The sequence below is a fragment of the Mesocricetus auratus genome, unplaced genomic scaffold (genome assembly GCF_017639785.1).
Source record: "Mesocricetus auratus isolate SY011 unplaced genomic scaffold, BCM_Maur_2.0 Super-Scaffold_100028, whole genome shotgun sequence".
In the NCBI taxonomy this organism is placed as follows: Eukaryota; Metazoa; Chordata; class Mammalia; order Rodentia; family Cricetidae; genus Mesocricetus; species Mesocricetus auratus.
Window position 1 is genome coordinate 8,090,940 of NW_024429209.1, and position 16,646 is coordinate 8,107,585.

Genomic DNA, 16,646 nt, shown 5'->3' on the forward strand with positions numbered 1-16,646 from the left:
GGACCTCATGGATTTCCCCCCCTTCCTCCTACCCCTCATGTTTCTTTTATTTAATTTTTATGTAGAAAGAACATGAATTTGGGTGTGGGAAGGGAAAGACAGAATCTGGGAGGATCTAGTGAAAGGAAAGAATATGATAAAATGCATATTGCATGAAATTCTCAGAGAATAAACAGAAACTCGAAAAAGAAAACCACATATTATCCATTGTTTCTCCAGTCTCTTACATGTTTGTTTCATTTCAATCTTTTTACTTTGTCACCTAATAAACGAAATTTTGAGTTTGTAAAAGTGAAAGCCGTAATATAAAATGTTCAGCCTCCTGAAGTCTCCATTAGTCTCTAAATACAGCAAGCAATCTTCCCTTTGCAATCTCCCTTCTTTCTTTCTCTTGAGCCTGATGCCCGGATGGTGTCTTTGCACATTCTGGCCCCACCTGGTTTTGTGTCCTGCATACACTCCTCTCGTATTGTGCTCATAATCTATTCAAATTTGATTGATGAATTTAAAACTGAATGTTCCCACAGATTTTGTTTAGCCTTTTGTTAGTGTACTCCTACCCTCTGTCCCTCAAATGACATCTGTGGCAGTCTAATAATTATGTCTGACAGTAAGCCATCATATGCCAAACACCAACACCATTCTTCATGTATCTTGTTTAAGATCTACAAACATTCTCACAGAGCTGACACTTGGAGCATCAATAGTTTCTACACAAGCCACTTGGAGAGCGTATGTCATTTTCTAAGGTCACACAGCCGATTGTGGGCAATCTATGCAAGTCCATGCTTAGAATGCACATCAGAAATGCTGAAAAGAGACAAACCTGGAAATCCATTAATCTTATTTAATAGCATTAATTAGTAGAATGAATACCATTTTATAGCACAAGAAACAGAATCTTTGAGTGCAAATGGCTCCATTAAATTCTAATACTGTAACCTCAGACTTCACTAAATTGATATAGAAAAGACTAATTGAGTGTTTGAGGGAAAAAAGTCTTATGACACCAGCCAGTGTCTCCTCCAGGTCTCTCATGTAGGCATATACATGAAAATTCTCCTTATTGTATCTTATGAAAAACATGAATCCTTGAGCTCTGGTTTCCCATGAGTTCAAGCAGTAGGGATGATTTATTATCTTCTACACTATACCTTGACTCAAGGATTTTCTTTCTTCTGTTGTAAGATTCCTAAGCTAACTTAAAGTGTCTAAAACTATGAATACATATATACTCATTTATACATACATGTATCCATATATACACACATATAAAAACATCCATGTACATTTTAATTTACTTTATTTTGTGCATGCATCCTGTGGATTGTACCTAGGTCATCAGGCTTAGTGGCAGGTACTATTACCCACTGAACCATCTTGAGAGTCCTAAAACATTTATTTCATCTAGATGTATGCTGAATCAACACAATTCACACACACACTGAATTTTCAATTTTCAAATTGGTACCTGTATCTTGATATGAAAGTTCTTTGGGTGTTCACAAGGAATTATCACCTATTGGTTACTTCTTTCATGAACCCTATGAGCTGTGGAGAGTACATCTCATTCACTTTGACAGATGAGAAAACCCAGTTTTGCCATTTAAATTTTCACTCATGTATATAATAAATGCTACAACCAAGATGTATTCTTGTACAGCTTTTATTCAAGTTGCATTCTTAAATGCAGGAATTTATTTCTCCAAGTTCAAAGCTTTTACTACATTTTAATTATTAAGGGGCAGTTAGACAAGGCTTCCCACATCTCATACTTTGAAGGACTCAATGGAAGTATATTCCTTCCTACAGGAAAGGTTTGACTGCAATTTCCATGAGATGTATTGGATGCTGGGTCTGAGTATTGAAGCCTGGAGGCACAGATGACAAGATTATCAGCTGTCAACATTTGGGTAACCTTCATCTCCATCTCCAAATGGATTTAAAGTATATTTGCATGGGAAAGAAAAAGTTCTTGCTCCCTCAGGCCTCATATGATGATAATAAAATCTGTATGAACTGTAAGTGAATGTGAAAATAAATTAGCAACCTGGGAGAACTCATCTTGATATTTGTACAAGGTGACACGAGGGGAATTTTTTTCTTACCTGAGGAGAGACGTTGGAACCCCCCGAAGGGCACTAACAGAAGTTGATGTGATAACATTCAAAGGACAGAAGGGAGTCTTGGAGGTAGTGATGCCCGAGAATGTAGAGGGTGCCCTGGTAAACAAAATCCACTCAGATCTAGTAGAAGATAGAAGACATGGGCAGACAAACTGGGAATGAAGCCTTGACTCTAGAGACAGACACGTGCCGGGTAGCAGCACTTATCAAATGGATGATTTTCAGTTTGCTGCAATAAATCTAGATTCCCAGTGTCTAATTGGGTTCCCATTTAACCTCCAGAGGGCTGCTGCTGAGTTAATAAAAGCCATAAATATGTACCTGATGCTGGATTATGGCAGTGTGTCAGCAAAAGGATTATTATGAGGTCTTTAGTTCAAATGTTCTTTCTGTTACTTGGCTCAGGTACTGGTGGGTGTGGCAGATCACCATCAGTTTCCCGAGGCCTGTCAATGGCGCTAGATGACAACACTGGGAAGAATTACTACTTTTCCTAGAAGGAAAATGCACGGTGATGACCAGGTATCCCTTTACCCGATCTCCCAGGAGATTAGAGAGAAACACTGAAGCCAAGATTTCTTCATAGGATGATATCATTAAAAGTAAGATTCCATGGAATATTCTGGCAGCATCCATCCATCCATCCATCCATCCATCCATCCATCCATCCAAGACATAGAGCTACTTTGTGAGACCCAGTGAGGATGTGGTAGAGATACAATCATCTTAGTTCACGTCTGAGGCATGGAAGGTGCTTGATAATGGAAAGCCCTCGCTCAATATTTATCATGGTAACTGAACAGCCAGCTGCTCTCAGAGTGGGTCTGGGTATATGAGAATTTGTGGACAAATCTTAGACATTATTGTGATGTATAAGAGTCGCTAAAGATAAACTTACATACTCCAGTTTTCCTTTGTGTCACATACTAAACAGATACTGGTTCATTCCTTTTGAAGGTATGTTATCACGTGATTAGCCTACTGCTCTTCAAAGTGCTATGTGTTTGTGTGGAAACTTCTAGAGGCAATGCCTACTCACTACATAATTTCTCTTTCCTGAACTTGAAAATTGTATTGATATAGACAACCCACCATTCTGAGCCCCTCAGTGCCTGTGAGAAGCACATTCTTCTGATGACATATTTTCAAAGATTTACTTATTTTCATTTTATGTGTATGTTTCCTTGTACAAATATATGAGTAACACATGTGAACAATGCTATGGAAGTTATAAGAGGGTATCAAGATCCCTATAACTGGAGTTACAGATGGCTGTGTGGAACCATGTGAGTGCATAGGACTGATCTTAGGTCCTACACAACAGCAGCCAGTGCTCTTAGCTACTGAGCCTTTTTCTAACCCCTTGCTGGCTCATTTTGAATACGAAGCAGAATTGTAAAGCATAATTTCCAGTTATCCACTGAGAGTTTATTGCTCAGTATTATAGAACTACTAGTTTACCTTAACTAACATAGATTGTTTTTTAAATAAACAGCCTAATAGGACATTCAACATTCTGCCATATGGATTTCTTAATGATAAACTCTAAGCTATTTGAACTCTAGTCTTGCTCATACAATGGTCCATCTGAGATTTTGTATATGACATTTTGATAATCACTAACAAATGAACCATAATATGAGGTGGAAAACACACAAACCAAAAAAGTAAACTATTCAATGGGTTAGATGTCAGGCTGGAAATCATGGACCAAGAAAGCAATTTAAAATAAGAAGGAAGTCTGGAACAGATCATGCATTAGTCCAGAAAAGTAGCTCGATGCAGGCAAGAGTCCAGGAGTTGCCTGGAATTAGGAAGGGACGACCTTCTATGTGGCGGTTATGGAATAGACTGGGGTATACCAAAGAAAGATGTTGTACCCATCCCTCCCTCATCAAAGAAAAAAACAGCAAAAGGGAAGAGCACTATAACTGTGATGCAACATTTTGCTTTAAATGTACACTGTATCGTTTCCTCTCCACCAAAATTTTGAGATTAGATCATTAACCATACAATGTATCTTCAGAGAGTTAAGAAGAACCATAATTCAAAGCCAAGTCTGCCTGATGTTCAACACTCAGTGCTTTCTATCCCACCAAGTCTCAAAAACACATCCACATGCAAACATTCTTTTCACAGCACTTGGATACAGCTAAATATAATCTCTTCCAATTCATTTAGAGGCATAGAATTGCCCCCTAACCCAGCCCTACCTAGATGATCCCAACTATTATTATGTGATTATACCACAAACATGGTGATCCATTCAACACAGCATCTGGCTTCCCACTGCTCTCAAGAGGCAATTGAGTTCAAGTGCTGGAAGAGGAAGAAAAAGAGAACAAGTACTCTCTTGCCTCCTGCTTCTCTTATTCAGCTCAGCATTCTGCAGAGTCATCATCCAGGTTAAATGCACCCTCTATGACAGAAAGGATATGGCAAGGAAAGAGTTTTCCCTAAGTAAACAGAACAGGCACACAGGCATCACCCAACATAACATGGCTTCTAATAGATATTTGCATGAATTTGCTGCATTTGTTTTCTATCCAACCCTAATTATGGTCCTTTCACTTCACAATCATGGATAATGGTAGTGGGGATGCAGAGAACCAGAGATTCAGCAGAGATTCTTAGTTCTAAGAAAGTGAGAGAATAAACAATGAAACTGTTACCCACCAGCTGTTTATCACTGAGAGAGCCACTCTGGGTGTTGTTAGGAGGGTCTGGAGGAAATCAAGGCTATCCAGGCTCCTAGAGCTTGGGAAATGAGACACCTGGGTAGAAAGTTTAACCACCAGAGTGGAAGGAATGTCCTTTAGGTACGTCTGTCCATGAAGAAATGGCTTAGTATCACAAATCTCAGTCTACAACAAATGGAAATTCTGACTATAGTGAAATAACTTTAAATGCCTTTTATTATCAAGATCTTTTTTTCTTAGCCATCCCATGAAATGACTATTAAACATGAATTACCAATTCAGTTTATAAATGGGGAAACTGAGATTCAGGTATATTAAGAAATAATTTATACTGTATTAATTAATCAACTAATTAAATTACTTTGAGTGCCTACTCTAGGTTTAAGATTAAACACAACATAGGAAATACAGCACAAAAAAATCCAAACAAAATTCCAAAACATAAGAACAACTGAATAAGACAGAAACAGCAGCAGCATAGCAACAAAAGCTGAGACAGAGTTCTTCAATCTGGGTGCTTTCAGTGTACCTGGAAAGGCATACGATATACAAAAATATATGTGAATTTAAACTATCCAGAATCATGAAAGAAATTAGGACACTAACCTATTAATACTGGTGTGGGCCTCTAAGTAACCTGACTGAGCAATTCTTGGAGGATTGGACATTGAAACCTAGCCTAAAATCGAGAGTGTACAGACAGTAAAAGAGAGATTCAGCCTGTATCAAGGCTTCAAAGTGAGAAATAATTCTTGAAATGTATGATAATTTCTTAGGAAATGATCAAGATAGAAGTAATTAAAATGTATTGAGACATTGTGTTGGTTTGGGAAACCTCTTTAAAAGAAATCTTTGGAAGAGAGACACCTAATGTCAGATAACAAAGAAACTGTGATGAAATGTAAGGGTCGGGGAGCTGTACGCTGCATTCCAAGGCCAAGGATGGGTAGTGGGTGCTACACATTACCTTCTCTGAAAGGCTGACAGAAAAAGATTTGTTCAAGGCAATCAAAGTGATTAGGAGATAAAAGGTAGGAAGAAATGACTGGTCGTTATGTAAGAAAAAATGTTCTAATCATTTTCCTGTGCCATGAAGGAATTGACCAAATTTCATTCCATTGAATTGCAGTAATCATGGGGACACCCCGCTGAGAAGGCTTCATTGGATGTTTCCTTCTTCTTCTCTTCTTCTGGTCTAGACTAAATGACACTACAAACTCTATCCAACTCTAAAGCATCATTATATATCTATATCTAAATCATATGGTTACAATATGGATTGATTCACAAGAAGCCTAGGCAATGACATTCTATGATGAAATGACTTAGAAGCACAACTCCCACTCTACAACAAATGGAAACTCCGACTATGGTGACATAACTTTAAATGTCTTTTATTATCAAGAGGTAAACACAAGACAACTAATCAGGCAAAATTTCAACTTAAATACTAGAGGATAACTCAAATTTCATGCAAATACCCGAAGAAAAATCTTATGTACTGCCATGTTCAAATTTTCTATAGCATACATGGATCTGGGAAAACATGTGCCACTCATATACTCCTATAAAACTTACAAACTGTCTTTATCCCCAGTCAGCACTTGATGAATAAATTCACACTTCTCAACTGGTAATTTATCACTTGGTAAGTTATTTTTCTTATTTATTTTGGTTTCTTCCCCTTTAGAAAGTAAACATTATGCAGGCAGCATTTTGTCTGCTCACTGCAGATTTCAGAAATTTATTTTTTTTGCCTTTGTGACAAATGGTGTGTGCTTGATAGATGTTCTTTTAATTAATCAACCATATCTAATGTGTTTAATAGCTTAATTAAAGTCACACAGCCACCAGGGTTTTGCATGCAGGCAGTCTGACTTTAAAGACTGATTTACCATCATCTGCTAAGCTGATAAACTATCCTAATATCCACAGAATGGAGATTCCTGGATTCTAAATTCTCTCACCCTGTCCTGAGCAAAGCTTGCAGGTAGGATATGGAGGAATGATATAGGTTGATAGTAAATTATTCAGCCTGGCCCACAACCATTCCTTAACAAGTGCCTATCCATGCCTCCCTCCCAATTTGCTTTCGTTCCACAAGACATTGGCCCATCCTTTGCTTTAAACATTGCAAGGATGCAGGCCTACTGAGTTCTGTTTTATACTTTATCAAGTATCCCTTTTATAAAGGGATAACATTACCGTATGTTTACATCACAAAGTATAATGGTTTCTTCCTTCATTCAAGTTGCTGATTTTCATGTTTCTTTATAATTTCCCTTGTCTTTACTGTGTTTCATTGTATATTGTTCATATTTTATTTGCTATTATTAGAAAGCCATCTATATGTTTCAAAGCTATACTTCATACTTCAAAAATTCCCAGTATCTAGAGTAAAATGTTTTTTTTTTTTTGCTTTTGTCTTACATGGGAAAATTAGAGGGTTTTGCTCACATAGTTCAGTCTCCAACCCTTTTTCAGTTTCTTGCTTACATGACAGTGAATTTTGGACCCAAATCACAATTGTTAATTTTTACATTGTATATCTCCTCTTTAAGTAATTTTTTTACATTAACCTTTTGTTTTGCAGAGTATTTGGAATGGTTATTTAGCATCAATTCAGTGTCTAATTAGTTTCCTGCTCACTGTGGGTCTTTTATTCCATTCTTCTCTATTCTTGGATTCTTTGTTTTGATTCATTGCTAGTCAATTGTTCTTTGAATGATTTATTAGAAGCAGGGCATGGAGGTGGCTCTGTGTACCAAGGTGTAGTCTTTCTGTTGTATCTGCCCAAGAACAATGACTGTGGCTGGTTGGAGATTGTGGCTGATCACCCTCCAAAGCCCTCCTGGTTTAACTGCATTGTCTCTTGGCCTCTATGATACACAGAGTAGGAAATGAGCCAGACAGAGATTTGTTAGTGAGGGAATAGCTGTTCTATTCCTATGACCTTTTTGCTCAATTTATTTTTCTGGTACAACTTAATGCTAAAGACAGTAATTTTAAGCAATGTGTGCCTTTTTGTCAGAAAAATTCAGTCTGAGTGCCCACATCTGACTGCTTTTCCTTTCTGTGTTTCTGTGAGCCCATAAGCATGCATCCAATTCTCTTCCTGCTGTATATCTTGGCTAGAATTATAATTCCACAAAGGTAGAACAGATGATGTGGAATGGAAGGCACAGGTAATTCATGGCATTGTTCCTCTTCAAACTGCCTCTAGGGCAAATTCAGCTTGAGTACCTGTTTTAATTTTTCTATGTATCAAAACCCCATGTCTTCCAGAGAAGGGGCTATGCTGTGATATTTAGGGAGAAAACCATCCACTAGATGTTTGGTGTCAACTGATATCCCTTTAACAGCCAATCATTCTTGGGTTAGAAAAGCACCTGGGATAATTAGTCTCCAGTAGTCTTGGTGTATTGCTAGCTCTCTGAGCAGTATGTGTGTGGGGATACAGTAACATGAGACGGGGCATAGGCATCTCATCCTGTTAGCAGACAGGAAACACAACCCTATTTCTCCCTATGCGCTGAGAGCCGAGAAAGCCATATCTTATCAGAGAGCTGTGCTGAAGCAGTGCACAGGCCAGCATGGGATTCAGAGATCTAAAAGCAAGATGGGTCCCCAGATGCTTTGGCCCATGTTTGTGTCTTCATGCTCAATACACCAGAATGCTTCTTGCAGAATAGGGCCCAGATGAACAGGTGGAAGGCAGTCTGGAAAGTTTCTCTTTGTAGCTTTATACTCTCAGTGAGGAGTGTTGCTTGAACCAGTAATAAATGCAGAACTGAAATATCAAAATGGAATTTAAATGGGCATGTGGACACTCTAAATGTTAATTAGTTCCTCAGTCCAGGGTTTTTCCCCCTCAGGCAGTGATTGTCACTGACAAACTAAACTGTACTATGTACATGACACTAATCTCGCTTTGGTCTCAGTCCTTATTTGCAATGAGCTGTCACTTCTGCAGACACATTACATGATGTGGCATACTTCAGGCTTCCTCCTGTATCTATAATCTCTTGGAGGGCACCTACTAACTGTAATATGAACCACAGGGATTCACACATGATAGTGGTCATCATATGCTTGATGAGTAAATTATGAAAGCATGGGATATGTCCATGAAAGTAACCTGAATGGGAAAATACTAGCATAAGAAGTATTAGCAGACAAGATGAACGTATGGGAATGGTTTAAGAATGAGTAAGTGCGTTGTGGTAAAGATTGTATGCAGTAGAAATAAATACCCTAAAGGTGACTGTATTGGCTCTATAAAGCCCCCAAAAGTATAATTGAAGAACACTGGGGAAAAGCTACCATCAAATAATATTAAATAATTATATTGCAAAGTTTTTTTAGAGTCACAATCCCCACATTGCTACTCCCAAATGGGCAAAGTAAGTTCTCTGTCATTGACTGCAAATCAAAACTAAGCACTGATAAACGTTGATCATAATGTGGTAAAGGTAACTGAAATGTATAATACTCAGGGGTGGGTGGGGATAAATGGAAAAGTGATAGATGGCCTTCGTGATTTTTCCAGGCTTGTGAATGTGTGATATTGATTGATACAACTACCAGACGAAGGAAACACTTGAGACAAAAACAGTCACTTTGTTTTTAAGATAAAAAAATTTTTTTGAATGTGACTCATGGCCATGATAAGAGGAATGATTGTAAAGGTGAACTGAAACACATTCCTCCTGCATCCAGACACTGATAGGCATCAGTACTACAGATAAAGGAATCTTCACTCAGGCCACATGATTTCTTTCAAGTGTAGCACCTTTTCCATACTCCAATATAAGTTTACAAACGTTTTCCATAGAAGACATACAAATAAATGCTTTAGGTCTTGTGACTGTACAGTATCTATTGCAACTCGCCAACTTTACTCTTAAGCATCAAATCAGCCATCAGTAATATGCAAACTAAGAGGCAATGTGGCACTAAAAACAAAACCAAAAATTGAACAAAAATCAAGCAATTAAAAAGTCAAACTTATTTCCAAATCTTAAAAGACATGAGGTCTGGACTTTGTTTTGGGCCTCAGTTCACGAAACTCTTCTGTAAAGTCTCACAGACTTCACACTTGAGAAGAGGAAATACAAACCAGGCAAGTAATGGCCTACTTACTCCGTTTGCTTTGCTGAGTGCCTGGAAGTAGATGCTGTAGCTCTTCAACGGGGAGAGGGGAGGGTTCCAGTAGCCATTGTAAGTCTTGTTGTCTCCCACTGTAAATGGCTGGGTGACAGGCAGGTTGGAGGGCTTCAGCTCAGCAGCAAAGTAGTGGAGAGAATCAAGGTTGGAAGCATTTCGGTAGCTCACGGGTACAGAGAAACACTCGATGATGTCAGCTGCTCTCCGGGACTTCTGAAGACGCTCCTCCTTAACAACTAGCTGGTAAACACTGGAAAAGAAAGACAAGAAGTAGATGAGTCCCTTGGTGGACAGTTAAGATCATTAGCATTCATCGTGCTTGTATAACTCCTTGGCTTTTGCTTTCCTTTCAGGTGATCATCTCCTGATTCCCACTAATCCCAACAGCTCTAGATATTCAGCTACTATATAAGTATCCTATGACTGACCTTCTCCATCACCAGCTTGTCCTTCCTCTATTTGAAACACTCACCAATGCTAACCACCTCTGCCTATAAAAGACTTCCAATAATACTGATGTCTTTCTTATATTTACTCCATGAAGCCTGTCTAGATCTGTCCAGAATGAATTATTCCCAACTCATTCTTCATTGTCTGGTTGATTCTGCAAATGCATAAGATGGGACATGTGACTTGCTGGCTCAATTGTATCCTTGACAAAAGTGTGGCTTAGTTATCTCTGAATCACTCTATCCTCTTCCCCATCATACACATGCACACAGTGCTCAGGAACAAGCCTGACTCTAAGTGATCAATGAACTTTTTTTGAAATGAATCAAAGTGGATTGAATTAAAGTTGAAAGTCAGCATGAAGCGAAATCTGGATGGATGCAGAAACTCTAATCAGGGTTAACAGTGATTCCCAGGAGAGTATGCCAAGTAATCTCATATCATCCCCTTCGACTAAGACTATAAGGAGGTGCCAGTGTGTGCATAGAGATGACAGCCTTTATTGAATATCAACCATATGCCAAGTATGTAGATTGTCTTTGTGGAAGTCACTCAAAAATTTGTGAATTGGGTAAAAACCCCGTATCCTTGGAATGCTCAGTATAGAATGCTCAGTGTATCTCTCTCTTGAGCACCTTTTAGAAGGGTTCTATTGCATTTTAACATTCATGATCTAAGACAGAAGATGGATTGTCCAAAGAGTATGAAAACATTTATGTGAATTAATGATGTGGTTATAGATTGTGCTCATTGTTTAAACTTAATATACTTAGCACATGCTTTATGTAAATAGATTAGCATAGGCTTCAACCCTCTGTTTAGATTATCCATCCAAGGACACCAGATTACAAAGCATAGTTTGGGTAAAATACAAAGCCAGGACTATTTCATTAAGTTGAATGAAGGCTGTGAAGGAACTCCTCTAAAAAACCTGTAGCATCATTGATGGGTCAGACATTCCTTGATTTTCTCTGAACATCAGGATGCTCACTCATGCAAATAAGGAAGGAATGCATGTGAGTGCATAACACCTCTGAAGGAGAGCCTAACAGCCCAGAGTGCATATGAGTGACAGGAGTGAATGTTGTCATTGTTACAGAAATCACATTCTACAGCTGAGCATCACAATGCCCAAAAGAGGGGCTGCAGCCCTTGAGTGTCTCACTCTAAATGAAAGTAATGTCCAGAGCTTATGAAATGGTTCAGGGGGTTAGAGCACTCAATAGTATGCCTGTTGAGTTGAATCTGAGCTTTGGAACCCCTGTAAAGATGGAAACTGACTCCTGGGAGTTGTCCTCTGACACTGCCATCACATATTATGCACATGCAGATCAATGAATTAATCAATAAAAAATAAGGCAACACACAGATAAATGCAGGTAAGTATTTGGGTTTCAAAAGAAGTGTGAATGACCCCTGAGCATGCATAGTGGCTTAAGATTTCCACATGACTGTGCATGTATGAGCGCCTTCTATGTCCATAAAGCCAGTGGAAGGTAGTCTATGCATAACTATGATTTAAACTCACTCCAACCTTATGTGTAGTTTTTCTTGAATGAAAACCCTTATGTTTATCAGTTAACTAAGACCTATACCTAGAAAACATGAACAGGAGTAGAGGGGCGAATGCAAGGAATTGATAAGACCCACATTGTTCTTTATCTAACAACAGTTTTAAGTAAATCTTTGCATCTGCCTAACTAATTGAGGGTCCTTTATTCAAGGGGCTCTGATCATTAAGGACACAGAAAGAGGATGCATACAGTCTCTTACGATTCCTCCTGAACCTAAAATAGAATCTAACGATGTTGTGTACTGAATTAGGTGGCTGGACTTCCATTCAGCCCTTCTATCCTCCTGATCAATGCCAAACAGACACTTCTAGGACTTGAAAGGGTCCCTGCTTTTTCCTAAAATCTAATCGTTCCTCACCTCCTCTGTTCTTCACAACATGAGACCTTTGTCTTGGTTTCTTAGCTAACTTTCTTATCCTACATTGATTGGATCCCTTCAACATCCTTGGTTAGTCATTTAAGAATGCAAAGCTTTTGGAGATTCTTGAGCTGTCTTCTTAAACACAAATTCTCTCTCTCTCTCTCTCTCTCTCTCTCTCTCTCTCTCTCTCTCCTCTCTCTCACACACATTTATTTATTTATGTTTTTTGTTTTTACATACTGATGGCAGTTTCCCCTTTTCTTCTCCTCCAAGTCCTTCCCCAACCTCCTCTTGTTCCTCCCTCCATTTAGGACTCCTCCTCTGTTTCTTTTCAGAAAAAGATGTATACCGCCAGTTATGGTATATCAAGTTGCAGTGAGACTAAGTATTTCCTCTTCTATTAAGACTGGACATGGCGCCGGGCAGTGGTGGCACACGCCTTTAATCCCAGCACTCGGGAGGCAGAGGCAGGCAGATCTCTGTGAGTTCGAGGCCGGGCTGGACCGATAGCCTCCAAAACAATACAGAGAAACCCTGTCTCATAAAAACCAAAAAAAAAAAAAAAAAAAAAGACTGGACATGGCAATTTGGTAGAAGGAAAAGGTCAGAAAAGTAGACAGCAGAGTCAGAGACAGCCCCAGCTCCCACTGTTAGGAGTCTCATAAGAAGACCAAGTTACACAACTGTAACGTAATTAGAGTGCCTAGGTCAGTCCCATGCAAGTTCCCTGGTTGTCAGTTTAGTCTAGTTTCTGTGAGCCCCTGTGAGCCCCTGTGAGCCCCTGTGAGCCCAGGTAAGTTGATTCTGTGAGTTCTGTATCCTTAACTTTGCTGTGATGGACTGGATCAAGAAGAACCCAGGGCTTGAGAGTGTAACTGTGATGAGTCAAGAAAACAGATCATGGCTGCGTTTTAGACACTTGGTTGAGCAAGGTTGTTGGGAGAAAGCATAGCATTTACACAGGCATAGTCCCATCATCTCTTATCTGGCTGTTAAGTTTGGTTGAATTGACAAGCAGATATGTAATAATCAGGTTGAAGGGATGAGGGTAAACTTGAGAGGTTAAGTGATCTATGTGTGTCAGTTCAGCAAAATCAGCTCGGACCTCCTTCACAGCTCAGTTCCTTTAAAAAGATGCTTCTTTCCCCCAAACCAACATAATTCACAAAGGGCAACCTGAGAAGTTTTTAAAGTTGGTGGCCTAAACTGCTTAGTTTGTATCCCACCTCATATGAAATCACAAAGAGGGAGAGAATAAGGGCATTTTGGAGGTTAAGCTGTGGAGTCAACATATGGTACACATATGACTGGAATTATTGTGCCGAAGCAGATTCAGCAGTTCCCACAGGCCCACCGCATCTGCAGCTTATCCATTCAGATATAAACTGCAAGTGTCACCAGAGAGCCAAAAGCCTTTTTGTCAGATGAGCCTGCCTTCCTGTGCATCCAGCTCCTCCCCACAGCCAAGGGAGAGAGGAGAGCACGGTGGCACACAGAGGAGTGGCGGAGGAGAGAGACAGGAGCATGTGCATTGTTTCTGTTTCCTCCAGAAACTTTATTCTCACCATTCTCTTAGAAATAAACCTATCAAAAACTTACTCCTTTCGTTTCTCTGGTAATGATAAGTGCATACCTAAACGAGAATAATCTGCTCCAAAATTATATCCCCAGTCCTAGAGGAGAAGGTTGCAATACACTACACATGGTTGTTTGTAGGAGGGACATTTTAATATGAAAATCCTAGTGCCTTAATAAAAGAAGAATGGAAACTAGCTCAAGGTGTATTCACTCATGCAGTTTCCCAACTGTGTTGACTTCTGTCTCTTCTAATGAGAAGATGGGCATTTGTGATGTTTCTTTATATGGCTTGCCCTGGAAGTCTCCATGAGGGCCCCACAGGTCATGCTGTGCCCCAGCTCCACCTTTACTCTAAGGTAGCTGCTATGATGCCCCTAAGAGTGTGTGACTTCAGCTTTAGTATCACCTCCCATTGAAGGTAAGGGCATTCCACTCTGGTACCAGGTCCCAGGTCCCAAGGCCTTCTGTGTCCATGGATGACTTCCTCAGACACCTCCAGAGGCTTTGGGAAACCTGGCCACTTGGTCACCCTGCTGTCTCTGATATCAAAGCAAATACTTTAGATAATGATTCACATCTCTTGCACTTGATTCCTCTGACAAGCCAGCCAACTTTCTATTGTTAAATCCAGGGCTTCTTTTCTGTATGTGGGGCAGATGCCTACAGACAGATGTAATACCAATTTGAGATGTGGATTCAGCTAACAGATGGAGAGTAGGCTTCAGTTCCCAGGTGAACATTGCCCAACTCTAGGCAGGTGCACATTTTGGTTTGTGCTCTCCCAGAAAAAGATGTGTGAGTGCATATTCCTCCAGGGACTGACTCCAAGTCAAATGGTGTGTTATAAAAATGGTTCCAAGAGAAAACGGTAAGGGAGGGAAGCAGGAGAGAAAAGTGGGTAAGACAATCAGGGCCGTGCTATCAAGTGAAATCCTGAAATCCCAAGTCAAGGGCAATCTGTTTTCAGCTCTGGACTTTCTTAGGGATTCCCAACCATTTATGTGGATCAGTCAATGAGTCCCTAGTGCCTACTAACCACCCTCAAAAGCAGGTCACACCTGAGAATCAATATATCAATGCACATAGCACCTGGGTTACTGGCACAGCATAGGAAAGGGGCATGATGAATCTATGGAGAACAACTCTGTGCCCTACAGGGTGCTTTTAAATGGTGTCCATATGGTGTAAGCGACACAGTGATCCAATGCTGAGAGAACAGGCTAAAGCCTGGACAGGGTGGCACTGTGATTTATTCTTCTCCTCTCCTCTCTTCTCCATTCCTTTTCTCTCCTCTTTATCCCTTTCCCACTTCCTTCTTTCCTTCCTCCCTTCCTTTTTTTTTGAGGCAGGGTTTTCTGTAGTTTAAGTTGGCCTTAAACTCAGTACATAACTAAGGATGACTTTAAATTCTTTTTTATGTCTTTTTTATTTTTAAATTTAAATTACAAACCAGTTGCTTCACATATCAATCCCAGGTCCCTCTTCCTCTCCTTCCCCCAATCCCCACTCCTTTTATCATGGAGGGTGAGGCCCTTCATGGGGGGTATCGATAGCCTGTCACTTCATCCAGGGCAGGGCTTAGTCCCTCCCCCAAGAATCCAGGCTGAGAGAGCATCTATCATTGTGGGATAGTCAGCAAATTCCATTTGTATGCCAGGGATAAATACTGATGTACTACCCAAGGCCCCATAGATTGCCAAGGCCTCCCCACATTCAGGGAATCTGGATCAGTCCCATGCTGGATTTCCAGCCATTGGTCTGGGATTCAAGAGCTCCTGCTTGTTCAGGTCAGCTGATTCTGTGGGTTAAATCAGCCCAGTCTTAACCCCTCTGCTCATCAGCCCTCCCTCTCTGTCAACTGGGTTCCTTGAGTTCAGCTCAGTGTTTAGCTGTGGGTGTCTGCCTCTGTTTCCATCAGTCATTGGTTGAAGGTTCTCTGACAGTGGGATTGTAGGCTGGCATTCCCCTGATCCATGTCTAAAATCCATATATGAGTGAATACATACCATGTTTCTCTTTTTGTGACTGGGTTACCTCACTCAGGATAGTTTTTCTAGTGCCATCCATTTGCCTGCAAATTTCAAGATTCCATTGCTTTTTTTCCTCTGAATTGTATTCCATTGTGTAAATGTGCCACATTTTCACTAACCACTGTTCAGTTGAGGAACATCTAGGTTGTTTTCAGGTTTTAGCTATTACAAATAATGCTGCTATAAACATGGTGGAACAGATGTCCATATTGTATGAATGTGCATCTTTTGGATATATGCCTAAGAGTGGAATTGCTAGGTCTTGTGGTAGGCTGATTACCATTATCATGAGGAATCTCCATACTGATTTCCATAGTGGCTGTACAAGTCAGCACTCCCACCAGCAGTGGAAGAGTATTCCCCTTTCTCCACACCCCCTCCAGCATAAACTGTCATTGATGTTTTTGATTTTAGCCATTCTGACAGAAGTAAGATGGTGTCTCAGAGTTGTTTTGATTTGCATTTCCCAGATGGCTAGGGATATTGAGCACTTTCTTAAGTGACTCTCAGCCATTTTAGATTTCTCTAATGAGAATTCTATATTTAGTTCGATAGTCCACTTTTATTTAGATCCTTTGGTGTTTTGGAGACTTGCTTCTTGAGTTCTTTGTATATTTTAGAGATAAGCCCTCTGTCAGATGTGGGGTTAATGAATCTTTTCC

At 39.9% G+C, this 16,646-nt stretch overlaps 1 protein-coding gene across 14 annotated transcripts in view; it reads right to left on the reverse strand.

Moving 5' to 3' along the window:
- Window positions 1-16,646, reverse strand: part of Ptprt (protein tyrosine phosphatase receptor type T) — a 1,105,935-nt gene that overhangs the window by 219,315 nt on the left and 869,974 nt on the right. For all 14 annotated transcript variants that reach the window (XM_040732970.1, XM_040732973.1, XM_040732967.1 and 11 more), the window contains one exon: window positions 9,968-10,241. In XM_040732970.1, the coding sequence (XP_040588904.1) occupies window positions 9,968-10,241 (274 nt within the window). The remainder of the gene's footprint in view (window positions 1-9,967; window positions 10,242-16,646) is intronic.